The sequence below is a fragment of the Centroberyx gerrardi genome, chromosome 12, assembly GCF_048128805.1.
Source record: "Centroberyx gerrardi isolate f3 chromosome 12, fCenGer3.hap1.cur.20231027, whole genome shotgun sequence".
Classification (NCBI taxonomy): Eukaryota; Metazoa; Chordata; class Actinopteri; order Beryciformes; family Berycidae; genus Centroberyx; species Centroberyx gerrardi.
In genome coordinates, this window is record NC_136008.1 from 7563249 (window position 1) to 7580613 (window position 17365).

Here is a 17365-nt window from a genome sequence, read left to right on the forward strand (position 1 = left end):
ATGGGGAGTAAGTCAAGGTGCTCTAACTATCTGCGACTGCAAGTGTGGTGTGGCCTCCTCACTGTGGCCGTGGCGGTTATGGCTGCAGTTCTCACTTCAATCAAACTAAGCTCAACTGAAAAGGTAAGTGCTTCTGTTCTGCCATGCGGTAAATACTCTGTAGAGTATATTCAGGGTTTGGGGTGGGTGCTTTAAGTGTCATCTGGTACACCTGATTACCTGAAATTTGACACGATCAGTAAAGTGATCAAATTGGATTACTCCAAATACTCGACTTACTAATTTTGGGTTACTTTGCATCCAAATTATATAAAATATGACGTTAAACACACTTTAAGACACTAATTTCAGCTGTGATATAACCATCACATACACCAATGATGAACCATTATTTCAAGCTGTCTAAAAGGATGGTCCCTTACAGAAAAAAAACATATACATTTCACATAAAAATGAACATGTGATCACAAACTGTCCACATGTGAAAAACTGTTAGACTTCACATTATTTCACATGTCACATGGGACTTTTAATATGAACTGCATGTGATAATGTGAGTTTCTGGAACAAATCAAATGTGATCACATGTAAAAACATGTCACACATCTACTTAAGCATGATTCCCCATGTGTCATTTTCATGATGTCACATAGCAAACCATGTGGTTCACATGTGATTACAACCAATTCCCTCACACGTGATAACATGATATTACATAATACCATGTGACACCATGTTGTTTTTCCATTAATTTCACTTTACCTCCAGATATGTTATATCCAACCATTTTTTAAAGCAACTTTAATTTAATTTCTGCCCTGATTTCAATAACTTTTGTGTATTGCAGTTATGATTTAGAAGCCAAGTAGAGAGATCAGTGACTAACTAGCTGACCAAGTCACAGCATTAAAGGGATAGAACAATGTAATTATCTACTGTGTCAACATAACACACAGCAGCAAATATTGGGCTTTTGGACCCACATTGCAATCGTTTGGCTTCAGAACACTTGGAGTACACTGTTTGGAGTAATTTTATGATCATACTTTGCTCTTTGTGGAACTCTAAAGAAACAGACTCCATTCACTCCAGTTGTTTTGGAGAACGCTGTGTGTTATATTGACATATAAACATCATCAGTGTTTCAACTGACATGAGGGTGAGTAGATAATGACCACCTTATTTGGGTGAACTATTCCCAAAAATTCCCTACAAATGCCTGTAGGTGGCAGCCTCATCATGATTGCTACAGCAGGCCAGGGATCTAACCGGACCAGGACTCTGGGTTTAATCAGATTTCAGGTTTTCAAATTCGGATTACAGTAATGCCACTATATCTGTTGCTCTTAATTGCTATTCACACTACAAAGTGATGGTGATGATGTTGATGATGATGATGATGATGATGAAGATGATGAAGAAGATGAAGATGATCTCTTTGTGATGCTTTGTCTTCTATCTTTTCAAGGGCGGTGTCTCTACATGGAAACCACAGAATGCCACTCCAACAGGTACATTTGTATTTGATGGCAAATTTCAATATATTCACAGTGAACAATGTCTGTTAAACTAGAATTGTTTGCTCAAGATATTGTACCAGTCAAGCAAAGGCTTGTGGGTGTTATAACAAAAACATTAAAACATCTATACCAACATGAATGGAAACGCATGTGACTTGAAGCTATTTTTTTCGCAGCCAGCGGTTTGGCTTCCTTAAAGTCAGGTAAGTGTAATTTCATCTTATAAATCTTTCAAGTTTATATGTGATAGTGAATATGAAAATAAAAATTGGTTTCCCCATATGGTAAAACTGGTTGCATGAACTTAGAGTAATGTAAATTATTGTCTTTATTGTACTGGGTCTAAGAGCACCAAACTCTCCAATAGGAGAACTGAGATTTATAACAACGTCTGTAAATGTCACTAAAGGTTTTGCATCAGAAAGTAAAATGTGTATCATGTTGCTTTTCAGGTCCCACTTTCTCATTCATCCAGCTAACTATGAGTGAGTGCACTTCCTCTTTTGGTTAATGGTCAGACCGAACACTTTAGGTGTTTTTACAGCTCCTTCTCCTGTGGTAAATTTGGATGGTTTTGAGTTTATAATAACATGACAATGTATCGCTCTGTTACCTTTAGTGAGTTGCCACATTTTTCTTCAGATTTTAAGGTAGCACTAGACACCATGTGTTTGAGTTACTACTGTAGATACTGTAGATGTCTGTGGTTGTATTGTTTATAGAGCTTGACTTGACTGACTGACTGACGTCTAAATGTGAACTAAGTCCAACAGTTAGAGATTTTTACAAGCCCAAACATTAAACTAAAAACCAAACTTACAAGTTTGTACTGAAGATGTTCTATTAGTATTTTTTAACATGACAAACCCATGCAGTTAAAGGAAAAATCCACCCTTAAGCAGTTCAATACTGTAAAAAAAAAACCAACAGATTTTGGTGATGTACTTTGCATTTCTGGGTCCATTTTGTTGTTTGATGGTCTATTTTTCTAACTCCTGAGGATGACTGGCCAAATGTAGACAACATGACGACTTGTCAAAATATTTATGTGGAGTTTGATGGCAGAAATGTTTTCAGCTGTCCTAAGCATCACTTATAAATGTCAGGTTTTGGTGTCAGTCCCTCAGAATCAAAGCGCAAGAGCTTTTTTCTAGACTCAACATTTTACACTGACGTTCAGCAATCATAAAGGGAGAAGTCCATCGTAGAAGAGGAAGAGATACCAGTTTCTCCACTGACAGCCGCAATAGACCACAAGCCACAAGACATGTTGTGTTTTGAGTAAGGGGCACTGCTCTCACTTGCTATCATCATCATTGCTCTCACTCTCTCCACCTACACATACTGAGTGCAACAAGTTCAGGCCCGTTCTCTCGGGGTTGGTGAAAGGCATTCTGGGAAATGTAGGAAATTGCTAACTGAAGTAGAACTAGACAAGGCAGGACGAGGGAAAGTGGGTTCACCAAAAAATTAAGAAATTACAAAACTTCACCACAAAATAACTCCTGGAATGTATTGAACATCACAGATTGATGATATGTAACAGTGTCAGAGTTTCTGACGGTGGATTTTTCCTTTAAACGAGAAACTCAGATCCCACTGGGTCCAGTTGGATCCCATCAGGTTTTCCTCATTAACGTCAACCTCTAATTATTTGCACATATAAGATCTTTACTGCACTCCTGATCTGCTTCTACATTAAAAACAATAGCATATATAAAAAATAAGAAAAGGACCAAGGCAGCTCTTCAACTGAAAAAGTTAAAAAGCTTTTATTGCATGGCTAATTCATATTGAATTTGTTTAGGCAATATGCCTTCATCAGGGTCATCACTTCTCAGTTATATTTATTGGTTTCCTGTTAGCAAGGAAGTGGAGACATCTTGCTGTGAACAATCAGAAAACAAGAGCGTGGTAAACCTGTTATCTTTTATTCTATTCCTAATAGTCTATTAGGAAGGGAAACCACCTCAAACTATTGAATAAAAGAGAGGCCTGTTGGGCCTTTAAACTTAAGGCCACAACCTATCCAGGTACCAGTGAGGATTTTGATTTGACTCCATTTAATTATTTTTGTATCCATATTGCTTGTGATTTACTTTTCTTTATTAGTTAGTCATTGTAAATTATACTTATTATGGTTATCTCCTATATCTCCATCACTGTGTGTTCTGATTGAACAAGATGTCTCCGCTTCCTTTCTAACAGGAAACCTATAGAGGCATGTTGCCTAAACATGTGAGTTTTTAACAAATTCAATATGAATTAGCAATAAAGGCTTTTTAACTTTTTAAATTAAAGACTAGTTGCCTTGGTCCTTTCCTTACTTTTTGTATAATTTTGATATTCCCTTACCAAATAGCACCCTCTTTTTTAATATGAATTCCCACTGAAGCGCTTTTTCTGATTTCAACTTTTTGCACAATAGCATAGCAATAGTTTGTCACCCTCTAGTATAGCTAAGAGATAAAACTATACTACACACACACAAGAATGCTTGCACAAACACACGCACACGTTCACAGGCAGGCTAAACCGCTGCTTAGACAGAAAGAAAGATATAGCCCTGTCATGTTTCCAGTCTCATGCACTGTGTTCCTCCCACCCCACTGCCTTTTTCCTGTGTGAAGTGGGTTCCAAAAACCACAACAAACCCCTAGCACAGCTCTAATGTGGGCGACACCAACCAAACATAACAAGGTATAATTATAGCCCACAGCAACAGACATCATCAGTTTGTCAGGGGATGATGCTTAGTCTGTCAGCTGAAAGGAAGTTAGACATTAATGGGAAGATCAACTTTGTTTATCTGATGTCTTTATATCAGCTTGTGATGATAATTTGAGCATAAATGTTCCAAAAGGCCTCTCTGATTAGTGTATTATGAAACTGCAGCTTAAACCGAGGAGGCCTCATTATGCCATTGCCTAACGTTTTACGGACGAGTTGAGAATAAGACTGTTGCCAGAGGTGTGATCAAGTCAACTTGTTCTCGAGTCCCAAGTCAGTCTCAAGTTTTGAGGCACAAGTCTCAAATCAAGTCCCAAGTCTAAATGTAGAACACCAAGTCAAGTCAGAACAAATTCATTTAATATCTTAAAGAAAACATAATATCTAGGACTTTTCAATGCAATATGGTTTTAATAGGATAAAAACTTGGTAAGAGCATCAAGAGTTTGCTTTCTATAATCAGTTTCAACTGCAATAAATTCAATCATTCCATACAAATTCAGAAAACAGAATTTAAATTCAGTCGTCTGCTGGAACAAATCTCATCACTTTCAATCTAAGTCACTTACACAAACACAAGATCTTTTGTCAAGAGTTTAGAAACCTTTTCAAGTCGTCAAAAGTACAAGTCAAAGTCAAGTCCCAAGTATTTTCTTCAAGTCAAGTCTAGTCGAGTCTGAGTCGCCACCTCTGCTGAATGCCTAAAGGTTTGTCTAATCTCCCACCTGTCAGGTTCCGATGAACACTCCTGGCAGAGCGACACTGAAATATCTTCCTGTGAATCCTGCCCCCTCGTCCTGCTGAACAACTCCATCCACTGCACACAGGACAGCCTCTACTTCTTCTACGCTCAAGTCACCTTCAACATGCAAAGTAAAAAAGGAAAAAGGACTGTGACTCTGTTTAAAAATGCCAGATCCGATAAATCTGCGAGGACGCTGTTTGAGTCGGTCTTCCCCAGCGAGAGGCAGGGCTCTGTGTTTGTGGCAAAGATTGTCAGGCTCCAAAAGGAAGACAGTGTCAGCTTAACTATCACATCTGATTATCAAAGGGGGCCACAGAACACATACTGGGGGGCCTATCAGCTCCACTAGCACCGAGTCTCCAGGCTTAGATACTATACAAGACAGAAGAGTCTAGTGGTCCACCTGTATGGGGTTTTGAAGGCCGATAATAATATTTTTGGGCCGCAGCTGCCGATAGCTGATATTTTGTGCCAATATGTTGTACTGTATATTTAAATCTGACAATTTTCATGCCACAAAATCCCAAAAATTGCAAGGGTTCAATGATTCATTCATCGAAGGGTGGAAAAGTCTCTGAATCATCATCTAGTCCATCATGGGAGACTCAAACTCTCCACTGAAACCCACACTAAGGAAATTCTTAGGTTGGTTAGCAGCTCCGTAAAGCACTGTTGAGTAAAATCCTATCTTCACCTCCGTCATATCTGGCAACATTGACTAGCCGATATCTGATTTTTACTGAAAGGCCAATATCAGCCTGATATGCAGTAAGAGTATCTGTAAACCAATATATCAGTCTAACCTCAGAAGAGTCTGTGCAGTTAAGTATGCCAGCTGGTTTTCATTCAGGGAAACGTGAAGTTTTGTGTCATTGTGAATTTTTAAGTTATGTGTTTTTTAAATGAATGTAAACTGTGTTGTTTCACTGCTATTTGCTTGTATAATTTATGAAATGAAATGGTATAATTTCAAGGATGGCAAGCAAATGTATGAGTAATTAAAAGTAATGATAATTATTTTAAAGCTATGAAGCTGTTGTGTCCACTTACTATTTATTAACTGTAAGATGCCAGCCAGCCACATGGTGGTGCCACCTTCCACCAAATCAGAGATGGAACAAAACACTGCTTCTATATTGGATCTGTTGCCTACACACTATCACATTACATAACACCTTCTTTGCTAACACACTGCACTCATTCATCAATAAACAAAACTACAAATGCACAAACGCTTTACTGTAATGTCTGAAGAATATCTGGAACAATTCTCAAAACCTTGACAGTGCTAAGATACAACTGTTCCTCACCCATGCCTGATACTGTACAGTTGCAGTGACATTTCATTACGCCCTCTTGTCGCGCCTGCAGTAGCAACAGGTACAAAACAGGAAACCGCAAATTTAGTCACAAATTTAGTCACACTACTTCCATGTCATTACCCATTACCTCCGTTGTCAGACAGCGACATGTTTGACCTGTGATCACAATCCTTGGAGGCAATTTGGTTCCTCTCACGCAATAAGAGCTGATACTGTTCTTGGAGCATTCAGTAAATTAATGTTGAGTGTGTATAGGTTATATGTATTGTATCTACTGATCTCCACTGAATCTAGTATCTATATTTTACACTGTCATTTATGTCCTGTTGTTCTCATACCATGAGTGCACACTGTGAAACTCTGTAACTGTCAATATGTCTCTGCACCAATTCCACCAAGGCAAATTCCTATTCATTTATTGGATTGTAATTAGGATAATTAGGATTTAATTGGGGTTCTAATTAAATTATTAAATTGAGCAAGATTGAACAACCCAACAAAATGTGATGGTTCTACTTTAAAACAGTTCATAATCCCAGAAGGACCATATGCGTCCAGATTTTGCTTTGGACACATAATTTGCTTTGGACTTTCTTTCTTTCTTTCTTTCTTTCATTCTTTCTTTCTTTCTTTCTTTCTTTCTTTCTTTCTTTATTAAAGTCATTTTGCTACACAAATTGCGTATTTATTTGTGTTTATGTGAAGCACATTTAATTCTCCTTGTGTATGAAATGTGCCATATACGTAAATAAAGTTTGCCTTGCCTTGGCTATAAACCACCCGCACACACACACGCACACGCAAACTGTGATATCTTGTTCCTTTGTTGCTGTACTGTGTGTGTGAGGCATTTACCCATCATCTCATTGTTTGATCTTATCGTTGTTGACAAAACCTGTTGACTCATTGGCCCTATAAGACCAGGATTTGGGAAAAGCTCTTCCTATTTCAATTTCAGAGAATGACATCACTTCCAGTGGGAATCTAATGCTGACTTCATCACACAAACACAACACTAGTACCATTGTTTTCTTTGGCCTTTGCAGTGCTGTAAAACGTTGTTTGTCATTATGTCAGCTTCTTAGTCAGGCCTCTCATGACAAAGACATTCTGGATTTCACTGAATAAGAATAGAGCCTTTGCCTCTGGCTTCACTGTGGCAGAATTAGAAACAGAAAAGACAGTAAATTTACTCCACAAACACCACAAGATGCAAGGACAACATAACTGAGCTTCCAATGCATATTCAAGTTCATGTTTACGAAAAGTGCAGTTCCTGGTGGTGATGTGGGATATGGGATATAAGGTAGTGGCATATGGGATAAAACACTTATTGAATAAATTGCTTGTTTTTCTAAGCATTCTATAGCACTTCCCAGATGACAGCTTATCAATTTTATTGAAAAGTAAACAGCCTGGGGCCTTTTGCTGGCTGTCTATCACATTAATCTCTGACAGTTTTCTCTGTGGTATTCCAGTTATTATACTGGCCATCTTCACAATGACTGCCAATTTACTCATATTCTTGGCCCCTAGGTTTCCTTACCAAGCTGAAAATGTTAAAAATCCCTTTTCAATGGGGGTTTTGTACACCAACTCTAGCATTTCTTTTCTTAAAGCAAAACTATTTATGCTCCTCTGGACAGGAGATGCAAACGTTGTGAAACCGTGAAAAGTGCTTAAATATTTACAATCCTCTGCTGTTTCTACCAGCCGGCTTGTTATTATACCTGGTTGAATTGCTGGAGCTGGCTACAATTGATGATAACCAATTCCTTTGCTTTCTTAGATTTTATGACCTGAGCAGTATTTGACAACAGTTAATCAAGTTAACCTAACCCTAACCCGTCACCATGATGATTAAAATATGAAGCTTCCCTCTCTGCATCACCCTCCTACTGTAGCTCAACCAGAGCCATGTCATATTTGTACAAAAAAAAGTTGCATTTTGGATTTGCATCTCATCAGTAATGTGGTTACGTTTTAGTCATATGTGCTGTGTGTGTGAGTGATAACAGTGTGGGATAGCAGTTCCTATTATAACACTTTCAAGAATGACATCAGCTCCAACAGTTACCTGATTTTTGAGTTTAAAGTTTTAACCGTCACCTCCGTCCCACCAACACTATTAGGGATATGGGCGGTTTCTACTGTAACTACAAAAAAAAAAAAAAAAAGGCCCATCATCACTTCCTCACTGTTGTAATTCCCCAGCTGTGTATCACTTGACTTTAAGTCATGTTGTTGTTATGTACTTCCAGTATTCCAGTGTGATTTTTCATGAAATACAGTAATGTTCCACTGTTGAAATGTATTTTTTTCATACTGTGGTTAAGTCACATGTGGACGGTCACCAGCCATTCATCATGTGATAGTGTCAATTGTCAAGACAGCAAAGGCAAATCCAAATGGGAAGACTGGCAAGGTGAATACAAATACAGTAAAAAGAAAAAAACAATTGCCACCTTTCATGATTATGCCATTATCTATAAATTTCCAGTTTCATGAATGTGATGAAGGGGGAAGAAATGTGAATAAACTGTCACGGTTGTTAACCTGTGAATATAGCCATTGCATCAATGTCTCATTGTTGCCTTGCTGAAGCAAAGGTCAGACTGTCTGAAACAAAATGTCTGAAAAGATCCACTGAGGCAACAAGTGTGGAAGGAAATGAGCGAAATCTAATTCTTTCATTTCTACAGTTAAGCTGAAATTCATGAAATGCAGGAATTGGTTGCCTAAAGATTAGAGGGGTGCGCTTGTGATTGGAATGTCACGAGTTCAAATCCCCAAAGCAACTGGGAAAATCTGAGCAGAGGAGGGGAGGAGTTAATCTGTCGTAAACTCAAAACGTCCGTATGTCTGTAATGTCTCTGCAACAATTCCACCAAGACAAATAATAAGGGCCATAAATGCTATTTGTTTTTGGTTTTGCCTATCAACACACACACGCACACGCACACGCACACACACACACACACACCCATGCGCACCTATCCACATACACATACATTTATGAGTGTTTGACCACAGGAATGTGCACAGCAGCTTTCTAACCAGGTCTAACTTTTAAACTATTTCACTGAACCAGAAGTTTCTCTGAGAGCACAAACCTCCACCGACACTGAACTATTCTCCAACTTGCTCTAACACCCAAAGACATCACTCCTATGTCTTCAATTTTAAGTTAAACTCATTTCTTGACTCTGCAAATTTACCCTTAGGATTTGGAACTGAGACTCTATCTTCATTAGTTTCATGGTTATGTCTAAAAAAATATATTTATCTAATGGCGGAAACCACAGATCCAGATCACCAAAATCTAATCAGCTGTTCCGTGGGCCAAGGCCTAACCCTGTCCTCTAAGTTTCTCAGAAATCTGCTCATAAGTTTTTGAGATATCCTGCTGACAGATAGACAGGCAAACTCGCTAACTAACAGGGTGAAAACGGAACCTCCTCGGCGGAGATGAAAAAGATGCCTGTAGCCTGCTAGACTATACAGTCTGGTGACAGTGGAAGCCACCTTGCATTTGTGGTTCAACCTCATTTTGGCCTAGTTTATTCCCTTACACACACAGCTCCCTCCAAACCCCCACATGGTAACATCGAAGGAGAGATGGTGACTTGGAAACCAAAACCTTGTGATGTGGATCTTTTTTTTCTTCAAACTTGCACCTGTGATCATGTAACCACATAAATCTGAAAATGTGGCACCAAAGCGCATCATATAAACACAGCGTCTAATTCTATTACAGCTTCCTTCCCTCCCTACCCTCCCACCTTCCCTCTGCCCTTCCTTCCTCCATCCTTTCCTGCCCTGAGCTATTCGTAATCTCATTTGGCATTGTAGTCGAGCTTAATCGTGTGATGACCGCACTCTGGGAGCTGATGATGCAATCCCAGAGCAAAATCAGGGGAGAACAAAAAGGGGCTTTTTCACCGTGTTCATAATATCGAAGGGAGATTTACATGTGAGGGAATATGCCACCACGCTACTGGGAGAGGGCTGGTGAAGATAAAGGCATTGCAAACAGGGCAGGGAAAAGGGCACCTAGATATGAAGTCCCTAACTGTGGAGGTTGAGTTTCCCCATCTTTGATCTCATTAGGTTTGTATTCCCCAGCGTCATGAAAAGAGGTATTTGTCTCCCTGTGGAATCCAGTGGGAGTTTGTGAGTTACATATTACAGGTGACCTCTGACTTTGTCGCCGAGGGGGAAAACACAGCTTTGTGTCAGGTTTGAAACCATCGAGCAGATTGTACAGCTACACAGCTACAGTATAATACAGTATACTACAGTATAATATCAGGCGGCAAGAAATGGCAAAGCACATTCAAACATAAATCAGAGGTATTTTCAATTAAATGGCTGGGAAATGTAGCGTTTATGAACTTCATGTACACCAAATTTTGTTATCTTAATGTGAATTGGAGGGAGATGGAGGGTGAACAGGCAGGAAGCACTGTAAGGAAGGAATGTGTGTAGTTGTGTGAGTGTATGTGTGTGTGTGTGTCATGTGGGTGTATAGGATGATGATGATGATGCCATCGTGCAACATCTTGCGGTCGGTTTGTGTTTGCATGTAGGAATGATACAGTCAGTGCCAGAGATGAAAATAGGTGAGATTTCACCACTGACTTCACAAATGACACAGTTACAAACCACAGCGGTAATACTCAATGTTGCAGCTGTTGAGTCTTGACATGTTTCCAAGATACTGTAGGCTACACAAACATACAACAGCCTACAATGAAAAAGCATGTTGTGTAGGCTACTGAACAAGCAGCCAGAGAGAGAGAGAGAGAGAGAGAGAGACATTCACCAAACCAGGGGAATAAAATGGAAAGGGAAACCAAATCAGAAAGCGATTTTACAACAGTCGCTAAAAATAGCGCAGTCAAATGAAAACAGAACTTAGCGTACATTTCAGGCATGTATGATGAAAAGCCCGCACGCTTGCATGTTCTGCTTTAAACGCAAGCAGTCAGGTAAGAAAGTGAAAAGGGGAAGCGAAAGGCAGAGACAGTGGCAGGGAAGGAGAAGTGCGGAAACCTGTTAGTTCAGTGGTTTGGACTGAGTTGCATCACCTCCCAGCGCTGAAACAGAAACACGAACGCTGCCAACATTTGCCTGAGCCCAGTTTTCTCTTTCGAGGCTGAAACATATTTGAGTATATGTAAATTGTGTTTATATGTAAATGTCTATAGAACATTGTGAATAGTGCATCTAATTGAGCATCAGAGCCTATCTGAAATATGACAAAGGCTTCTTGACTATCCTGAGCATGCAGTATGCATATTTGGTGATGTATTTTTTACCTACTCTTTCATAAGAGCTGCGCTAATTAAAGTGAACCTCTACATCAAGAATAATCATCACTAAAATCACTGATTTACAGGTGGATTACTGGAATTACAGGACCATATACTGTAGTTTCTTGGGATTTCAATGCTTCTGATGTGACCTCAAAGTGCGCATGGTGAGTGATGGATTCATTTGTAAACCACAGCAATTAACAGACAAGGCTTACATTCTTTGGGTAGCAGTAATAAACACTCAGCAGATAAGCAGTAATAAACACTCAGTGGTTAAACTCACCATGTTTGTGTTTGTGAGTTTGTGTCTTAGTCTGTGTGTGTGTGTGTGTGTGTGTGTGTGTAGTATTTGTGTCTGCGTCTGTCTGTGTATCTGTGTGTTGCTTCACTGTGTAATTTTTCGAAACCCTTAAAGTAGCAGCAAACCACTTTCCCATCCTGAAACCGCGATTCCCATTTGGTAAAAGTCCTCTCATATTTCTGTGATTTCTCTTTCCCTCCCAGCCCCGGCTCTCTCCACGGCCCAGGTTGCTCTGCTGCCTGCTGCACTGTCTCCACTTACAGAGTGACATCACTGGAGTTTCCCCTCTGCAGAAGCAGCTGCCACAGCATAAATACTACAAGCTCTCTGGCAGAAGTTCACTCCTAACACAATAGCAACACAAAGAGACGGCATCATCACAGAGCGCTGGAGGCATCTGGACATACAGAGAAATTCAAGTCAAGTATCCAGTTACCAGAATTTTCTCAGCAGCAGAGAGTAAAGCCTTTGAGCTTAGTGTTGTACACAGTATGGTGGCATACGCAGCGACACCAGGCGACGTGGAGATCGGCCTTGGGGAGAGGACAGTGACTGTGGTTGAAAAGAAGTCATCCTTAGGCTGGATATGGAAGGTGTGCGGGGCCCTCTTCATCGTGGGCCTTTGTATAGGTGGCACCCGGTTATTTGTTTGCTACTGGAATGGAAGTCAGGAAATAATGGTAAGGAGTGGCTGTGTCTCATCAATTTGATTAGAAATGTTTTAGAAGCCTGTATCTGGTGTATCTGGTGAGAAAGAGAGTTGCTGTGTCTAACTGCTGGATGGTTTTTCCCCCCACAGATGCAGCCAGGCACAACAGAAGCACAAATCGAGAAGGAAACCGGTGAAGCAACAGGTGATTATATGCATGGCTGCTCAGTCCCAAATGCTGAAGGTATCGTGGGATATTTCTGAGCTTTCGTGGATCATTTGAGACAAGCTCACATTTGTCTCCCTCTTCTCAGATCCCCACTTCACACTGAGGCGAATCGGCAGCAAAGCCAAGGCAGCCATCCATTTAGAAGGTGAGTCATCATAGCCTACCTTGATTTGTTTCTCAGCAAACAATGGGCCCATGGTCTAGTCCTTTCCACAGTGTCTTTCAAACTCGTTCTCCCCCTTGTGTGATATTTGCAGTGTTTCCTTTTCAGTAACATTATAGGGAGGAACGCTATGAGGAAGTGGCTGTAGACGTTTTTTTCATTGCCTTCCCTCATTATTTCATTCAGACCTCCAAATAAGCCTGTTGATTATGCTCTCCTGTGTTTGACCCCCTGCTCACAGCAGAGCCCAGGCGCTTTAAAGCTGTAACAACAGTTTTTGTTCTGATTCTAGGCAGCTACGAAGAAGGCGAGAGTTTCAAAGACCAGGTGGAGTGGAGGAACGATCAAGGCCAGGCGTTCGCACAGGGGGGGTTCAGGCTGGAGGACAACCGGATCATTATCCCCAAAACCGGTCTGTACTTCGTCTATAGCCAGGCGTCGTTCAGAGTCTCCTGCAACGATGGCGACGAGGAGAGCGCGGGAAAGCACCTCGCTCCACTCAGCCACAGAATTTGGCGCCTTTCGGACTCCATTGGCAGCAGAGTGTCTCTGATGAGCGCAGTGAGGTCGGCCTGCCAGCGCGCCACTCACGAAGACAGCTACAGAGTCGGAGAGGGCTGGTACAACGCCATCTATCTTGGTGCAGTGTTTCAGCTGAATAAGGGAGACAAACTGTGGACGGAAACCAACCAACTAGAAGAGCTGGAGACCGAAGGGGGCAAGACATTCTTTGGTGTGTTTGCACTTTAATATAGCAGTAACTCCCAAGAGAGCGATCTTTGCTGTGAGTATGGGTATGACAGTAATGCAATAGGTACAAAGTTCAGCCAAGTGCCATAAGTTTTTGGCAAATCTTTACTTTTATGTTGTTGTTTTTTTTGTTATTATTCATCTTCGTGGTGATATGGACATTTGAAATCTCAATGGAGATACATGTTGTAGCCTAACAGGCTTTTCTGATTGTAAATCATATAAACTGCAACAGTTTGCAATATTACTGCTATTTTAGGCACTTTTGTTCATTATTTATGTTGACCTGAGATTGTAGCCTAGACTTTCTGTACTGGACCAGATGACGACAGCTCTTCACTGGAGAGTGTAGGTTCATGGATTATTGCAAATTGTTCTATTCTACTTATTATTATCACTTACCATTACATTCCGTATGTATTTATTTGTATTTATTTGTATTTAAGTCTTTAGGATTAGTGTTAAAGATGATATTTATATACCTTTTTTGTCATTAAAGTGCCAAAATGACCTCAAATCACGGTTTTGTTTCACCCTGTTGCTACAAAGGACAGAATGATTTCATAGTTGTGGTACCAAGCAGAGATTTGTGGCTGAGAAGGGAAACAGCTCCAGCTAGCCTGGGCAGTAGCTCACATACTGCAACAGGCTCAGTCTATTATTTGGCAAGGCCACTATGAAATTCCTCCACAGCCAGCAAATACTTCCTTTGTTAGATCAGACAAGACGAGGGGAATTTCCTGCTTTTTGTGTCTTGCTGAGTGCTGTGTCAGGTGGAGGCCCGCAGAAGCCTCAGCCCAGAGCGGGTTTTCCCCAGTGACCCCCCCCCCCCCCCCCTCCCCTCCTCCTCCACCACCACCACCACCCCCACCCCCCTTCCTCCTCCTCCTCCTCCCCCCCGCCCCCTCCATTACTGCATACCTCGTCTTCAGTCAGCTGGAAAAGGATCGGACCTGGGAGGAGGGGAAGGGGGTGCCCACAGCTGGTTTGGTGACATTATCATCATGTAAAAGCACACATATATAGGATGTACTTAGACATACGGTATATATGAGTTTTCTTTTATCTATAAACATCCACTTATTGTCCCAGTAATGAGGTTCCCATGGGCCTTTGCAGCTGGCTATTATATTAAAAACCACTTCCCACTTTCATTTAATGATCTCATCTTCGGGGGTTTATTTGCTCTTTTATGGAGCGACTCCAGCAAGCCGAGCTGGAGAATAATAACACATTTCCCTAACAATAAAAGGCTTAGTCTGATAGAGTTAATTGCTCAAAGGTCCTCATGAGTCAGAAAATCAGTAAATAATTGGTGACATCTAGTGGTTGACGTAAATGTGATGTAGCTCTACAGAGAAATCCACAGGAATAATACTAATAATAATAGGACTGAACAAAAGCCTCCATTTGAAAAAAGTGGGACCTACACTTACAGACTGATAAATTACAAAAAAATAAACAAATTATGGTTCTATATAAAAAATAGTAGGTTACTTGTCCTTGGATGAAAATGGTTATACAGACTGGATTCTCTATATTCGAGAGATTTTCAATGATGAATTTCAGGTAATTTTTTTCCAAAATGGATATGTAGCATTTTAGAAATTAACTCTGTAATTCCACATTGTTCATGTAATCCCTATTTCTGTTAACAAAAGATAACAATGAAGCACAAACATACCCAGTGAAAAACAATGGTTTTATTTGACCATGGTATCCATATATTTGCATACACATACTCTGAAATATATTAACATTTAAGATCTTAGATATAGTGAATACAAATATCCTCAAATTTAGGTATATTGTCATATATGTGCAAGATTATAGAAGATTTCCTAAATGATTTCTGCATTCATATTTTACACTGTCTGATCCAGGTACTGCACAGTTAATGAATATGGGCTATTTCATTCATTAATGTCCTGCGACTGCATTATGTCTTCCTTCTCCATACCTGAGCTAAAGTGTATTATTGTAACAGCAACATAAAGTTGAAGAACCATAGTTTGTTGTTTAAAGTGCACAATGAAATATATATTCAAAAAATATTTGTCAAAGTATTGTATCACCATCTGATAAAGCTGTTAGGTATCATTGCTTTATAAAATTTGAAAATAGCTAATGAATGAAATAGTACATCCAGATTAACTGTTGAATAAATATATCAGATTACTTTACATATATCCCTCTTTGATACATTTATAACTGTAGTTATCCAAAGGCAAAAATGGGAAAAACAAATACAAAAAATCAGAAAGAATTCAGTGTAAGAATGAGCATCCGCATTTATCCAGATTGTCTTTTATGGGAAAACAATACTAGCATCCGTTCAAAATAAAAAGGCTTAGAAGAATGATGAGCAGCAGATGCACATGTATAAAATCTTGAGAAAAGACTGTGTGCTTTTTCTGAATATCTACAGATGTAGCCATCGCAGAAACCCCACATTTTACTGCATGCTTTCTGGGCGACTGCTGCAGAAAATTTAAATTCTGTTTCCTTTTCAGAAGGTACAAAAATTGTTCTGACAAGTAGGAGTTTGAAAGATTAGAGTTTTGTTATAATGTCCCTATTCATTTCTACCTACAACATTTGAGAGGGAACAGGCTGCTGTGGCTGTTGCAGCATCAGTGGAGGATATTTGCAGGATAGATGCAGGATGAGGGATTTATTTGATGGCTACCACTGTACAACTAAATTGATAAAACACCAATCTTGGAAAATACATTGTAAAATGTTTTTTTCAAATGGCAAAAACTATCAAAAAGTATTAATACATCAGCAAGTTCTGATAATATCATCCTACCAAATGGGTCTCATATTCGTAAGTTCGTACATCAGCAAAGGTCTGGATTTTTAAGATGTGATGCTGTACTTGAATATACAGTCCTGACAACAAACATCCATACATGCCAAGACGCTTGGCCCTTCTTAATTATGGCTATTGAATAATGCACATTATCACTTCTCAGTGAAATCAGTATTTCACACTTTTGAGCTCAGTTGCTCTTTAAGAACAAATATTGGAAAAAACTGTACATTGCTTTGTCCCTTGGTAAATTTCCACAACTCTCTCCAAAAGTAAACAAATAGTTAACAACAACTCCATGACAAAACAGATCAGATATTACAGAATAACAATATAAATCACTATGTGCTTGTCTAGTCAACAAACTCGAAAGACAAAGGGTGGAGATAGATAGCAAACACATACATAAAGTTTTCCTTTTAAGATCCTCGAAGCGATGTGTCTACAACAGAACAAGATAACGAATGAGGGAGAGGAATGACTGAGAGATCTGTCCGTTCACTCGACCTTTAGAAAGACAGTGAGCGCTGCCAGACTGGGATGTGCTCGACGCCGTGTTCACCGGTCACAAGTGCCTCCTAGCTGGGTTTAAAACACAGTGGGATCAAAACTGTGAGGACGGGTGTTTACCTGCGTGACTCTCTCCCGAGCTGCCGAGTGTAAAAAAGCACTCCCGCGTACTATTTGTGCTTCCCCGCCGAAACGTAAAAATGTCACTACACCGTTGTGCTCGTCGCCGAAACAAGTGAAAGTCACAGTGTCTCGTTGTGTGTGTGTGTGTGTCCCCTGGGTGCACTGTGCGGCGGCCTCCCCGGCGTCGGGC

At 40.0% G+C, this 17365-nt stretch overlaps 2 protein-coding genes across 2 annotated transcripts; both read left to right on the top strand.

Moving 5' to 3' along the window:
* LOC139917907 (uncharacterized) lies at positions 1-5970 on the top strand. Its single transcript, XM_071907139.2, has 4 exons — positions 1-123; positions 1469-1519; positions 1930-2005; positions 4983-5970. Exons 1-4 carry the CDS (start codon positions 1-3, stop codon positions 5342-5344), a joined length of 612 nt encoding a protein of 203 aa, XP_071763240.1. The 3' UTR covers positions 5345-5970.
* Positions 5971-12295: 6325 nt separating this feature from the next.
* On the top strand, positions 12296-14226 carry tnfb (tumor necrosis factor b (TNF superfamily, member 2)). Its single transcript, XM_071907112.2, has 4 exons — positions 12296-12616; positions 12736-12790; positions 12900-12959; positions 13270-14226. Exons 1-4 carry the CDS (start codon positions 12428-12430, stop codon positions 13725-13727), a joined length of 762 nt encoding a protein of 253 aa, XP_071763213.1. The 5' UTR covers positions 12296-12427; the 3' UTR covers positions 13728-14226.
* The last annotated feature ends 3139 nt before the right edge of the window (positions 14227-17365 follow it).